The following is a 13,459-nucleotide window of genomic DNA, read 5'->3' as shown; positions in this document are numbered from 1 at the left end:
GGGGGGGGGGGGGGGGGGGGCATTAATGTTTTTGATTAAAGATTATGAAGGCACATTAGTTTTTTTTTAAATAATGATGTGCACAATTAAATCATTTATATAATAAACACTGCAATATGCCTTAAAAATAGTGTCAGTTTTGATTTCATAGTGACTTTAACCTCAGGCTTTTACCTATGCAGCCCAATGTTAGTACTCCATCTTTATAAAGTTCTTGCGTGGGGCTGTTCATTTCCATAGCAACGTCACTATGATGCTCCATCAACACAGATTCCGATCCATCATCAGCTTGATCCCCCTCTGTTCCCACAGCAACAGCATCCCTCTGGATCTTCTTCTCCCAGCTACTCAAATCCACTATAAACAACAACCATCATCATCATCATTTAATACTCCCGTTTTCCAGTGCTGATATTTTGTTGTCTAGGAGGAAGTTGTCTAACCTCTTCCTGCCGTGATCTCCTGACATGCCCTCATGATGTGAAAAGGTCCTCCAGCCTGATTCCATCCTGCTTTCTTCCTCATCCTCTTCTTCTGTAGAACTGCAGAGAGTACAGATGAAGGTGACACTTTTATTCTTGTCTATTTTGTTCAGTCATATTATAGATAAAACACTGATACTGGAAAGACTCTCTCACGCGTTCTGTAGGATTGTCCTGGGTGCGAGGTGAAGCAGACACAGTGCAGGTGTGGGAACTGTTTAGTCAGGTAGTGTTTCCATGCCAAAACCAGTGGGGCGGGACACAAGTCCACCTTATTGAGCACCAGGATGATGTACTTCTTTAACTCACCAGTGATGTAGTGATACAGAGCAGGAGGAAAGTGCAGCACCTGCAGACATAGTGATAATGTTTGCTTGTACTGAATGGCAAAGATGCTACACTGTGTCTTACACACCATCCTTCTTTTGCTCAAAATGTATAACGCGATACAAAAACTGCTGTTTTCTGAGATTAAATGTAATATAATCTCTGGCCCCACCTAGTGGAGATTTTATTACTTCAGTTTGCATAATTTGACACTCCCACATTTAGAGTAATGCCTATACAATTTTGATGATCTTTTGAAAACTGCTAAAAGTTTCAACAGGCATCACAGTCGCACACTCACTGTGTGTCTGATATCCACTATGAGGAGAATGACATCAGACATCTCCATTACTCTCCACAGCTGCCTCCATGTCTGAGAAAGAAAGAGTCAGTCGGTCAGTAGTAGAAAAGAAAAAAACAAAGTTAATTTTTATACATAGTTGTTATTCAGGCTGTCTGAATTTCAGTAATGAATCCTTAATCTGTTATTCACATTCTTTCGGATTAGCCAACTTGTTTGTAGTCCTTTGGCCCACTTTAGGTAAAATAAAATAATGACTTGAGAGGTTTTTGGCTCAGGCATTTTATGGTCTTCTTTGCTACATTAATCCAAAACTATCTGACAATTGGAGACTGTTAAAAACAATGAATTCACTGTGATCCAATGCTCTGCTCAGCTAAGTGGTTGAAACATTTAGATGCACATTTATGAGTTCTTAGAAACAAAGCTTGTTTGTCTTAAAATTATCTGCACAATATTGCTGTGTTTCTGTTGTCTGAAGGCTTTTAAAAACAAATAAGGAATCATAAAACCTCTTTTAATAAACCAAATATGCATACTAATTAGTGTTATACATTTTAGCTGTTGAAAAAGTGTTGCTCCTTTTGCACCAAGCAAACATAACAGTTTTATGTGTCACATAGCTTGAGAAAAGCAACGGCTCATAAACCAGTGAATTTGAACACTTAACAGTGTTTGCCTCCAGCACTGTCTGGCCAAACAGATGCTCAAGCGCAATAAAAAAAAAGCTATTTCATTACAGCTATTGACTCAGCAGCAATCAAATTCTGGTTGCTGATAAAAAAATTTTTTTAAAGTACTTCAGTTGTGTGATGTTTTCAAACAGAACATGCCTCACCTCGAGATTGTGCTCAAAGTGGCTGAGGGTACCGGGTGGGTTTTTGGAGTTAAGAGCCTCCAGATACTCCAGAAATGACTTCTCCTCTTTCCGCAGCAACTCCTCTCGCCGCATGTTGTAATGCCATGAGGGCCGGCGTGGGAAATCCAGGCCTGTTATTAGACAAAATGAAAATGAAGTAAGACATGGACCAAAACCATTATCACAGTAAAATTCAAAATATAGTTATTTTTGCTGGTAATTTGATGACAAAATGGGTAACAGGTTTGGGGTCAGTTTGATTATTATTATTATTAAATGAATACTTTTATCCAGCAAAGATGCATTAAATAGATGGGCAGCTGTGGCCTAATGGTTAGAGAGAGATGGCTGCCCACTGCTCCGGGTGTGTGTTCATGGTGTGTGTGTGTGTGTGTGCACTTGGATGGGTAAAATGCAGAGCACAAATTCCAAGTATGGGAATCATACTTGGTTACACATCACGTCACTATTTGTGCAAGTCTTTTTTTTTTTAATAGATCAAAATGATAATACAGACATTTACAAATAAATGCTGTTCTTTTGAATTCTTTTTACGTTTATATTTATACAAAATCCTGAAAAACATGATTTTTAGAAAAATATTAAGCAATATTAAAATGTTTTCAATGTTTTTATAAAAAGAAATTTCTTGAGCACCAAATCAGCATATTAGATTGGTTTATGAAGGATCATGTGACTCTGAAGTCTATAGTTATGGCTGCTGAAAATTCAGCTTTTGCCTTAACAGGAATATTACATTTTAAAAATATATTAAAGGGGTCATATGATGCGATTTCTATTTTTCCTTTTCTTTAGTGTGTTATGTAGCTATTTGTGCATGTATAAGATCTGCAGAGTTACAAAGCTCAAAGTCTCCCACAAAAGGATTTATTCTATCTAAAAGAGAAGGCTGATCCAGACCGGGCTAAAACGCCTCGTTCAAACACGCCCCCACATCTCTACGTCACTATGTGGAAATATTTGCGTAATACCGCCCAAATGTTCATGCAAAGAAAGAAGGCGTGGTTTCAGGAACCACAGTAGTGTTGATGCAGTCATGTCAGGGAGACGCTGTGTGTTTCTTTGAGAAAGCAAAAGCACTTTATTTGGCCTTCCGGAAGTAGATGCAATTAGGAATCATTGGTTAAGATTTATTTACAACAGAACAGCACAACCCAGATGTTCGAATTTGTGCAACGCATTTTATGGACGACAGTTTTGTGAACCTGAGTAGCCTACACGGATGGCTGTGCAAAGGCTATTTCTAAATAAAATGGGTCAGTTCCGACTTTGCTATGACAATCTGGCGCTTATTCTGAATCAGCTACTGTAAGTATGTTTTCTTAATAGTTTAAGTATTTGCTACTGACTGTTCAAATACGGAGTTTTGCCCCGTGTAGAGTATCACGTTGTGTGTGTGTGTGTGCGTGAGAGACACAGAGAGAGGTCACATCACAGTGGAGTCAGCTTTCTTAATCGCGGCTTGTGTACTGCAAATACATACGAGCATCATCACTGTGTCTGTCACACGACTCTGTTCCCCTTTTAGGCTTGAACTGATGGTAAAACTAATTGACATTATTTACTGTCTTTACATTTATGTTGAGAGCTGAAGCTCGCATTATGGTAAGGGGCGTTACATTTCCGACGCATGTTTGTGGTGTTCGGCCAATCACAATGCACTGGGTCAGCTGGCCAATCAGAGCAGACTGTGCTTGTCAAAGGAGGGGGTCTTGTTGAAAACCACGTGTTTGAGAGAGGCGGGGCATAGAGAAACTACAATAATGTACAGTATTTGAAAAATAATGTGTTTTTTGAACATTAAAGCATGTCAACATATTCTGTTACACCAAATACACAAAATAATGATCTTTAAAATAGAAAATTATAAATTTCTCTGTATTTTTAATCAAATGCAACCTTGGTGAGCATATAAGACTTATTTAAGAAACATTAAAAAAAATTTTAACAGTAGTCTGTGTGTATTTAGTGTTTGATTTTTCAATTGTTTAGGCAAAAGTGCACAGAATTTTAATATCGCAAACATCTCTCTTTCTCATTTACAGCAAATGGATGTAAACAGATGCAGCATTTTTGACAAGTCATTGACTCATCTATTTGACAGAAAAGTCACACTATGCACTCCTTTTTTTTTTTGTCACAGATGCTGCAGCATCTGATGGTGTAATTGTGAAGGTGACATTTCGGCTAGTTTTGTGAAAACAATTCCCTCAAATGCAAAGTTTATTATCATAACACTCCGTCACCACTTTAAGTTACACAGTAGCATAAATACCTTTCTCTTCTGGGTAGATCTGGGTCATATCAATCTCTAGTTGCTTTTCTGCCACCGGCTTCAGGATTTTCTCCATCGCTATTTTCTTCCTCTTCTCCACTTCCTCCTTGCTCTCCTTCTCATAGTGCAGACGGAATCTGCAAAACAAGCCATTATAAGATTAACAAACAGGACGATACATGTCCCTGCCAAAATATCTCATGTTGAATTAATTAAACAAGCCTGGACTGACCGTTTCACCTGTCCTGACTCACCTGTTGGGGTCATATCTGCCATCTCTGGTGCCAGGCTGATGATTGATCCTCCTGATGTCTGTCGTCTCGCTGTCTGATGTATCCGACTGTCTGTCTCTGCCAGGTCCTCTCTCCACACTGGCATTTCGGCTACTGTGACTCGAACCGGTTTCTCCTGCACACACACACATTCAGAAACTTTAAAGAGTGGTTTCTGTCTTAAACATGACTCAGCAAAGTAATGATTCCTGAATTTTTTTTTTCTGTTTGTTTATTTTTTAATTATACACTATTTACTGTGAAAAACATCCTGTACTTCCAATCCAGAGTTTCTGCAGGTTTTATGAAGTTAAATTTAAGACCATGTAAAGAAAATGTAAAGAATAAATCAAAATGTAAATGAAAACGTCTTAGCAATGCTTCAAAGTTTGAAAATATAACTTCCAATAGATCTCCATTACTTATTAATTAATTTGACAAATAAAAATAGCTACAACCACTTCTGTACCTTCTGATCACATTGCAATAAATTTATGTCCTTCCTTTGTATTTTTGTCTTGTTTTCCAGTGCAAATCTAATCTAAGAATCTAAAGATTCTTAAATGAAGATACAATAGGTATGAAAAAAAAAATTCATACTCCACTAAAAGATGTTTGTTCTTGTTTTAAGCATAAACGCAATCAATTTTGTTCACTTTTTCAAAAAGCAAGACTTCACGTTAAATTTGCAACTCAAGTAAATATATCTTAAAAAATTTTAAGTAAACTTTAGAACTTTTAAGTACATGTATGTATATATATATATATATATATATAGAGCAGAGTATGCAATATTTAATGCCATGACTTGATGAAATGAAGACTTCTGCTCTGATTTAAGATCTTTTAAGGCTTTAATTTGTGAAAGCACCTTCAGAATCCAGTCATTATCCCTCCATAATTAACACTTTGTTGCCATTAGTAGTTCTTATGAGAATAGTGCAGTGTGCTTTACACTGATGACATGATTATGAAATTATGAACTAGTTCATCTGCACCTGTTTGAATTGACCAGAACACTTACAGAACTGCAGGCGAAAAGCAGTGTGTATTGATCGCTTGGTTTTTGTGTTACGTAACTTCACGCTGAGTCTGCGCACTTATATACCGCATAACACAAACGCCGACTACAGCAAAACATTTGTTGCTCTAAATGCGTATCATAATCACCTCCTTTCACAGTTGACAAATCACAATCGAAATTTAGTCTATATAGAAACATACCTGCTCGGGTGTGTGACGTTCGAACTGTCAGGAGCAGAGTTGTTTACTGCACACAACCACCATATCAAGCTCACTTATGATGCATGTATACTGTTGCTTGGCGTGAAATTCGGCGTTACTTCTTGTTTGCAACCCACAAATAAAAACGACAGCAACGCGCTGCTTTGAGCCTGTCAAGTTTGGTTACAACTTAGCACAAAAAACTTAGCAAACAAAGTAGTTGCAGAAGTGTAGTAGCTCAATGAATGCTCTAATATGGGGGAACCTGTTTACATTACTACACACTAAAATATAAATCATAAAACAATGCGTCACGTGGCTAATGTGCGAGCGCGTTCAGCTCGCGGCGCGCTAACTCAGCTAAGCTAGTTAAGTTACCCACCTCTCTTTTTCTCGCGTTTCACCTGGAGCTGCTTCTTTTTCTGTTTGTTACTAAAAGGCTTTTTGCGTGGCATGTTCGCCTTAGTCAAAAGAAGAAAATAGAGAGAATGCGCGAGGACGTATCCTCCTTGTACGCTTACTATTTACATTCGTGAAGTTTCTCCGTTACTCGCGTGGACTTTTCTGTGACGCCGCCCACTGACGGGGTGGACGCTACCATTATAGTCTTCAAGGATTCAACACTAGGAGTCAGAAATACATTTGATCGACAATGTTCAATTGCTCTCTGTTCTTTTACTACCTCTGTTCACTTCATGCGACTACTGTTTACTAAAGTCAAACGATAAAGCAGTAAGTAATTTTGACCCCCATATTTTTGACTAGTGGTGCAGTCTGTCACAGAAATGAAACTATTATACAATGGAATGTTAGAAACACCATTATTTGTCTTAAATTTAAGAATAATTAACTACAAATAAATCTGAAAAAGTATATACAAACTTAAGCACAAATAATTCATTCCATTGTTTCTTTGACGTCTGACAAACAACTGTTATACATTAAATCATGAGGAAATTTACAAATCTTATTTAGAAAAGTTCAAAATCTACAAACCACAAAGAAAGTAACTCTATTCTCTAAACCGACGAGGGTCCTTGTTGGTTATGGAGGAATAATAATAAAAAAAAAAAAAAACATTAATAATAATATTCTATATTCTTACTTAAAGGGGTCATATGATGCGATTTCAAGTTTTCCTTTCTCTTTGGAGTGTTACAAGCTGTTCGTGAATAGATAAGATCCCTAAAGTTGCAAAGACTAAAAAGTCTCAAAACCAAAGAGATATTCTTTATCAAAGTTAAGACTCTGCTACACCCCCCTAAAACAGTATTTGAAAAATAATGTGTTTTTTGAACATTAAAGCATGTCAACATGTTCTGTTACACCAAATACTCAAAATAATGATATTTAAAAAAGCATCATATGACCCCTTTAATGATTTAGTTATTGTAAACTGCAATACTACCCGTTAATGCCATAAATAAAAAAATGTTATTGAAAAACCCAGGTTGACAGAGTTAACAGACAGATTATAAAACAGATTATCACAAGGAGGCACATTAGAAGCAATCATTTCTGGTTTTAAATCTTGGTTTAAAGGGTTAATGCACACTAATCTGATTTTATTAATGCCTAGAGGTTGTTGCATGTTTACAGTTATTTTGATAACAGTAGTTACAATAGAATATTATATATTCTATTAATGTAATAATGTAATATTACGTCATCTGCAAATGGAAATACTAAACAGGATAATTTTTCAAGAAAAACACCATCTCATTAGATATTTGCCATCGACATTAGTTGACACACACATCTTTTACTGTTGTCCTTTTTTCATTCACACACAATACATCTTTTAACTATATATATGTGCTTTTTAACGTATGTGACTGCAAACAAATTTCCCTTTTTAAAAGCAAAAACAGACCAACAATTCCCATACATACTGTGCAAGACACAATATTTCCATTTTCATTGACAGTAACAATATTGATGTTGACAGTGCAGTGATCGTACCAAAAACTACAGACGCAGACAATCATACAAACAAGATAAACCAGAAATTTCAGCAACAGACTTGAGATATGAGCTGGGTACCCACTGAAACAGCAACAGTCTTCAAGGAAGCTTTTGGGGAGGAAGATCAGGATTATAAAAAAATACAAAAGTCTGTTTTCTTCGATTTTGTCCAATTAAATCCACTTGCTCCTTTATACAAATAAAAAGGTATCGAGTAAGAAAAGTCATTCTATATCCACAGCTCTGTGTGGATCTCATCGATTGCAAAAGTTTTTTCCTAACCTCCAAAGTTTCATGGGATTCCTCATGAGTTTAGGTGTCCCACCTGTATGGCAGAAGCCTCCACAGTGATGCAGAGGTCTTTGTGAGGGGAAATGTCAGATATACTGACAGTTTTATACTGCACATCTGCAGAAGGTACTGACTTGTATTGGTTCAAGTCGAATATGAACGGCTGGACGAAGGCATTGTTCCTCTCGGCTTGGCTTTGCCCGTCTCCATCCGAGCTACTTCCTCCTGCGTGACCGGGGCTGTGATTCTGTTGGTTTGATCCGGGTGGAGACGGAAGCATATCTGGGGCATGTTTTCGCATGTGCTTCATCAGATATGTTTCCTACAGACAGAGAAAGATACATATTAGGATCATTATAAAAAAGAATTGGAAATGCTGCTCATTTATGGTGAGAGATTGGGCGCTGATGTTTGTACCGAGGTATATGTGTGGTTGCATAAACCACAGGAGTAGAGTTTGTCGTGCTTGACTGTGTGAGTGGACAGATGAACCTCCAGGCTGCCTGCGTCTACATAACCACAGTTACAGTGGTGACACTTATACGGTTTGTCCTTGTTGTGCTGACGCCGATGAGACTGTAAAAGATTGAGAGAAATATTAAAGTGACAGTTTACCCCCCAAAAAATCATAATTTACTCACACCATGTTGCTCCAAACTTGTCAAAATCAGAGCTGCTCGTTTGCAAACGATGAAAGTGGACGGGAAGCAAGGGTTGTCAAGCTCCAAACAGCATCATAAAACCATCATAAAACAACCCATAAGACTTGGGTGCTTGTTTTAAGTGTTTTGAAGGTGAACAATAGTTTAGTGTAAGGAACAGGCAAAAATGTATGTCACTATTGACTGAAAATGTTGCTTGACTGCTGGAGGAGGGTTCTGCCAAATTCAAGAATTGAAAAAGAAGAACTGAAGAAGAATCGAAGAATTGGCTCCCTTTCAATTCATGAATGTGAATATAAATTGAATTGGCCACATCCCGCAGGAAGTAATACTGGAATCTGAAAATGAATGACAGAAAGATCTATCTATTCATCTATATATACTACTGTTTAAAAGTTTGGGGTCAGCTTTGTCAAACCAACATTCAAAGTTTGAAAAACGGTCTAAAGAACTTGGCTTTTCTAGGTGAAAAATCAATTTCTTTGAATTTCAATTAATTCATTTGAATTTTACCTTCTTGTATAGAAACTAAAATTGCAATTCTGCACCCTAAAGATAAAATTGAATTCTACTTCAAGAACTGAATTGCACATCCTTTACTCAGTCACCCTTTACCTTCAATTCATGGAAAAAACATACCGTTTTTGAAAGACATTATTCCTTAAAGCAAAACTTAGGAAATTAATATTCTAAATAAAACTAACACTTAAAAAAATTGCCTTTATATATTTAAATACAGAAACAGAGTATGTCACCTGTAGGTTAGCAAGCTGAGTGAAAGACTTCTCACAACCAGGATGTGAACACTTGTACGGCCTATCTCCTGTGTGGATCCTGAACAGGCACAAAATGTCAAAAGATAAGAAATTAATGGAAAACTCAACTGAATAATAAAGTGCAAACACAAATAAAAAAGAAAACATGAATGAAAAAGCACAACTGAAAAGAAAACACATCCTGTGTGGTACCTGTGGTGTTGCTGCAAGTGACTGAGCTGTCTGAAGGTTTTCTGGCAGTAGTTACAGGTGTAAGGTTTGACTCCTGTGTGTATTCGTACATGCTGAGCAAGGTAGCTTGTGTTGGCAAATGATTTCGTGCAGTGAGGACACTTGTGAGGTTTGGATTCTGTGTGGTTTCTGCAAAGAAGGAAAGACCAACATGCTTATCCAGGGGCTCATTCAATAATTTACACACACTACACAAATATTTGACATGACAATATTCTTCATTTCTACACTCACTCTGCTGACCTTTCTTAGGTGGTCCCTATCAGTACCGCCAACAATTGTCAAAAGTGTGCAGTGTATTTCAAATACATTTGGAAGTGGTGTGGAAGGTGCTTGAATGAGGTCAGAGAAAGGGCAGATCCATTTCTCAAAAAAACATTTGCACTAAATCCTCACAGGAACTCTGTGAGCAGCAGAGCCCAATCCCATGTCCAAGTGTGATCAGGAGTGGACGAAACCTTTATGTGACCTCTATTTCAGAGCGAAGCAGAACCTCATAAAACTTCTAGTTATGGGATGATAATGTAGAGTCAAAGAAAACTGGGCTTTCACTGACAGCTGCAATTTCAGTTCAATCCTTCAGTCGGTGTGTGTGTGTGTGTGTGTGTGTGTGAAGCTCCACAGTGCGGTGTAAAAGTTTAAGTAGTCTGCAGTAATAAAAAGTGTGCCAGAGGAGAAATAAATTAAACAAATAGAGAAAGAAATGAAAGGGAAATATAGAAAAAAAAACATAAAATGTTATTTCTTTCATTCTTTGAAATCTGAGAAGTTTTAGTTTCTTCTAACAATTTTTTCTCCAGTACATCAGCGAGACATTTAATGTGCAATCTGCCCACTACACATTGTGACATCAGCTGCGCCATTATAAAGACTGTGGTATATAATTACACAGTCCATTACACATAAACTTACATATAAGCACACTATCATCAGAGTATGTTGCTATAGCAACAAGCAAGAGAGGATTAGGCCCTGATGTCAACCTTTCCAATGTGACCGCAGAATGTCTCAGAGGGCGGACACCCAGAACACGTGTTTGCATTCAAAAACTGCTAGATGGAGCACAACTGAAAGCAAAATGCGGAGGTCACAAGAAGCACTTTAACCACGCAGGCTTTTTGTCAGTTATTCATAAAGTGGGCTGAAGACACTGTCAGCTACCGCTTTGGAAATTGGGGAAAAAAATGTGAATAATCTCTCTGACACTGGCATTAGGCCTTTAAGAAAATAATGCTGCAGAAAAACATTTCCAAGTTCCAAGATTTGTCAAGCACTTTTTACATTACATATTCTAAATCAACGTGTTAAATTATTATCATTATTAATGTGTTAAACACATACGTAGTAAATATTTTAAGTCAACATGTTAACTTTGACAGCCCTAAAAATACATTATGTGAAATATTTGTCTTTTCTCTCCAATTTTTCTGCACACTCACTTGGGGCCCACAATACTGCAATACTGGTCCTAGTACCAATAATTGTAATGTTTATTCATATAATGTTCTAAAGACCAGGATCCAATAACCTCCAGGTGGCTGCAAATAGGTGTGTGAAAAATAATTTTGCGCAATAATTAATGTAATAGTGTAACATATTGCTTTGTAATGATATGTATTGTAAAAAATACATCTAAATTTATCTAAAATGGTTTCTCTCGTCGGTCCCGATAGCCTTGTAAGCAGCGCACCGACATACAGCGTCGTTGCGCTACGGGCGTCCCGAGTTCAAATCAGAGGTCTGCATTCCCGCGGCTCTCCTGCAGGACCCAACCAGACTTTTTTGCGCCGCGGGATTAAATTCCCCAATAAAACGCGGTAGCGGTCAGTTACTCTGGTGTAATTTGAACGGAAGTGGGCGGTCTAACAATGGACCCTTTTCAAAAGACTGTGATGATGCGTTTAACGATCATCAGCATCGTAAATCCTCGAAAGTTGTTCATATTTGTATTTGTTAAAAAATGTATGTACATTTATAACACTATTCTTTGTATTATATCACCTTTGCATCAAATTACAAAAAAACAGTTAACGCTAATGCGAGGGTGTTTCTAATGCAGCGTCTATGGGAGGGACGGTAAATTTGACATCGTTCCCTCTTCTTACTGCCGTTATCAGTCTCTCTCAATTTTTTTCCTTTTATTAAAAGTCACGAAAACACTATCGTGGAGTTTTTATTTTGCTATTTGAGCAAATGGGAATGCAAAAAATATATTTGTGGTATTCTCCCATCCACTGCTCTTCAAGTTAACCCAACTATGACAACTTCCGCTGCTGCAAAACCCGGAAATGTGAAAAGGGTCCATATCCCGTTCCCGACGTCCATTCAGAACAGCATATCTACGCTTTATTCTTATTGACCACCGGCTGTACCGGTGGTAAATATACGGCCCTCAGACAGAACAGGCAGAGTGTCGATGAGTGACAGAGCAGAATAAAAATGGAGCAAATTATGGATGCGCTGTCCTTGAAGGACGTTCAACTTTTGTTTATATTTTGCTTAGCCTATAATTTTAAATGAAAGATGTCATATTTATTTTTCTCTGCGACACTTTTCCTACTGTGTTAACAGAAAAATGTCAAACTAATTTAATATTTTGACAAGACGAATAAAAATAGCGAATAAGCTATTTTTGTACAACCTACATTTTTATTTTTTTCTCTCTGCAACACTTTTTAATATTGTGTTGTAAATGTTAAACAAATTGTATCCTGACAAGAAGAATAAAAATAAGATATACAATTTTAGTACAACATTTTTATTTTCTCTGACACTTTTTTTCCTACTGTGTTCATTACCGCGGGAAGTAGGGGTGCTGCAGCACCCCCTGGAGTGTAGCACACGAAAAAATGGGGGTGCTGGGGGTGCGGTGTTAAAAATAAATGAATGAACAAGATGTAATACAAAATAAAATATAAATTTTATTAATTAGTACATTAATTAAAATTCATTGAAAAAGTAGCCTAAGCCTACAATGACAAGAAGCAACGGTTAAATATGAGTTAAGTTGAATCAAATTGACTGTGAAAGTCGTTTCAACTGATTAAACGTATTAAACTGACTTAAAAAATCATTTGTTGACATGATTTTTGGATTATATTATAACCTGTAACATGTCCCTGCCGTTCTCAAATTAAGAATTAACAACAATTTCTACAGACAGCAGAGAAAGAGCGAGAGCGTCTAGCAGCAACTAATCTCGCATTCTCACATGTAGCGCTTATTTTGATCTTTAACGTTAGGTCTTTCCTATTCTTGAAACAAAATGAATTCTTAAGGTTGATTCAATATTACTCTTAATGAAAGACACACACAACATCAACAATCCTACAATGACAAAGTCGCTTATATTAAACATAAAACTTTTATGAACAGATAAGAACAAATAAGATCAGTGGCGTAGCGTATGGTTATGCAGGGTATGCAGGTGCATATGGGCCAAATGGGCAGTTTGGGGGCAACGAGGGAACGAATAGAGCCCTGCATGGGCCCGGCCCTTGTCCAGCAGCTTTATGAGAATTCTCAGCCCATTAGAAATGTGTTTGGAACATTTTATGTTTGTTAAATTCAAGTTTTTGTTTTTTAAAGGAACGACCAAGCGACAGCAGCAGACAGCGGTGAGTTGAGCATTATGTTTGAGCAATTTAGCCTTCTCAAACCAACACGACTTGCCTAAAATAAACAGGCATAAAACACCATGCATTTCTCACATTAATTTAAACATTTAACCTAGATAAATGAGCGCTGTTAGGCGCAAATGCAATAGTTTATGC

The 13,459-nt window shown here is 37.2% G+C and overlaps 2 protein-coding genes across 5 annotated transcripts in view; both read right to left on the bottom strand.

Moving 5' to 3' along the window:
- The window catches only part of LOC107700168 (guanine nucleotide-binding protein-like 1), a 12,411-nt gene extending 6,075 nt beyond the window's left edge, over nucleotides 1–6,336 (bottom strand). Inside the window, exons 1-8 of the mRNA XM_016501712.1 lie at nucleotides 6,144–6,336; nucleotides 4,520–4,673; nucleotides 4,266–4,402; nucleotides 1,949–2,100; nucleotides 1,111–1,182; nucleotides 639–831; nucleotides 444–542; nucleotides 175–357 (exon numbers count right to left, since the gene is read on the bottom strand). Of these exons, the coding sequence (XP_016357198.1) occupies nucleotides 175–357; nucleotides 444–542; nucleotides 639–831; nucleotides 1,111–1,182; nucleotides 1,949–2,100; nucleotides 4,266–4,402; nucleotides 4,520–4,673; nucleotides 6,144–6,216 (1,063 nt within the window). The 5' untranslated portion in view covers nucleotides 6,217–6,336. The remainder of the gene's footprint in view (nucleotides 1–174; nucleotides 358–443; nucleotides 543–638; nucleotides 832–1,110; nucleotides 1,183–1,948; nucleotides 2,101–4,265; nucleotides 4,403–4,519; nucleotides 4,674–6,143) is intronic.
- A 1,224-nt stretch (nucleotides 6,337–7,560) lies between these two features.
- LOC107700169 (zinc finger protein 384-like) overlaps nucleotides 7,561–13,459 on the bottom strand; it is a 14,208-nt gene continuing 8,309 nt past the window's right edge. For all 4 annotated transcript variants that reach the window (XM_016501713.1, XM_016501716.1, XM_016501714.1 and 1 more), the window contains 4 exons: nucleotides 9,648–9,815; nucleotides 9,435–9,513; nucleotides 8,435–8,593; nucleotides 7,561–8,339 (listed from right to left, as the gene is read on the bottom strand). In XM_016501713.1, coding sequence (XP_016357199.1) covers nucleotides 8,031–8,339; nucleotides 8,435–8,593; nucleotides 9,435–9,513; nucleotides 9,648–9,815 — 715 coding nt within the window. In that variant the 3' untranslated portion in view covers nucleotides 7,561–8,030. The remainder of the gene's footprint in view (nucleotides 8,340–8,434; nucleotides 8,594–9,434; nucleotides 9,514–9,647; nucleotides 9,816–13,459) is intronic.

This window comes from Sinocyclocheilus anshuiensis, unplaced genomic scaffold (genome assembly GCF_001515605.1).
Source record: "Sinocyclocheilus anshuiensis isolate Anshui unplaced genomic scaffold, SAMN03320099.WGS_v1.1 scaffold955, whole genome shotgun sequence".
NCBI classification, from domain to species: domain Eukaryota; kingdom Metazoa; phylum Chordata; class Actinopteri; order Cypriniformes; family Cyprinidae; genus Sinocyclocheilus; species Sinocyclocheilus anshuiensis.
This window is presented reverse-complemented; position numbering and strand designations above follow the sequence as displayed.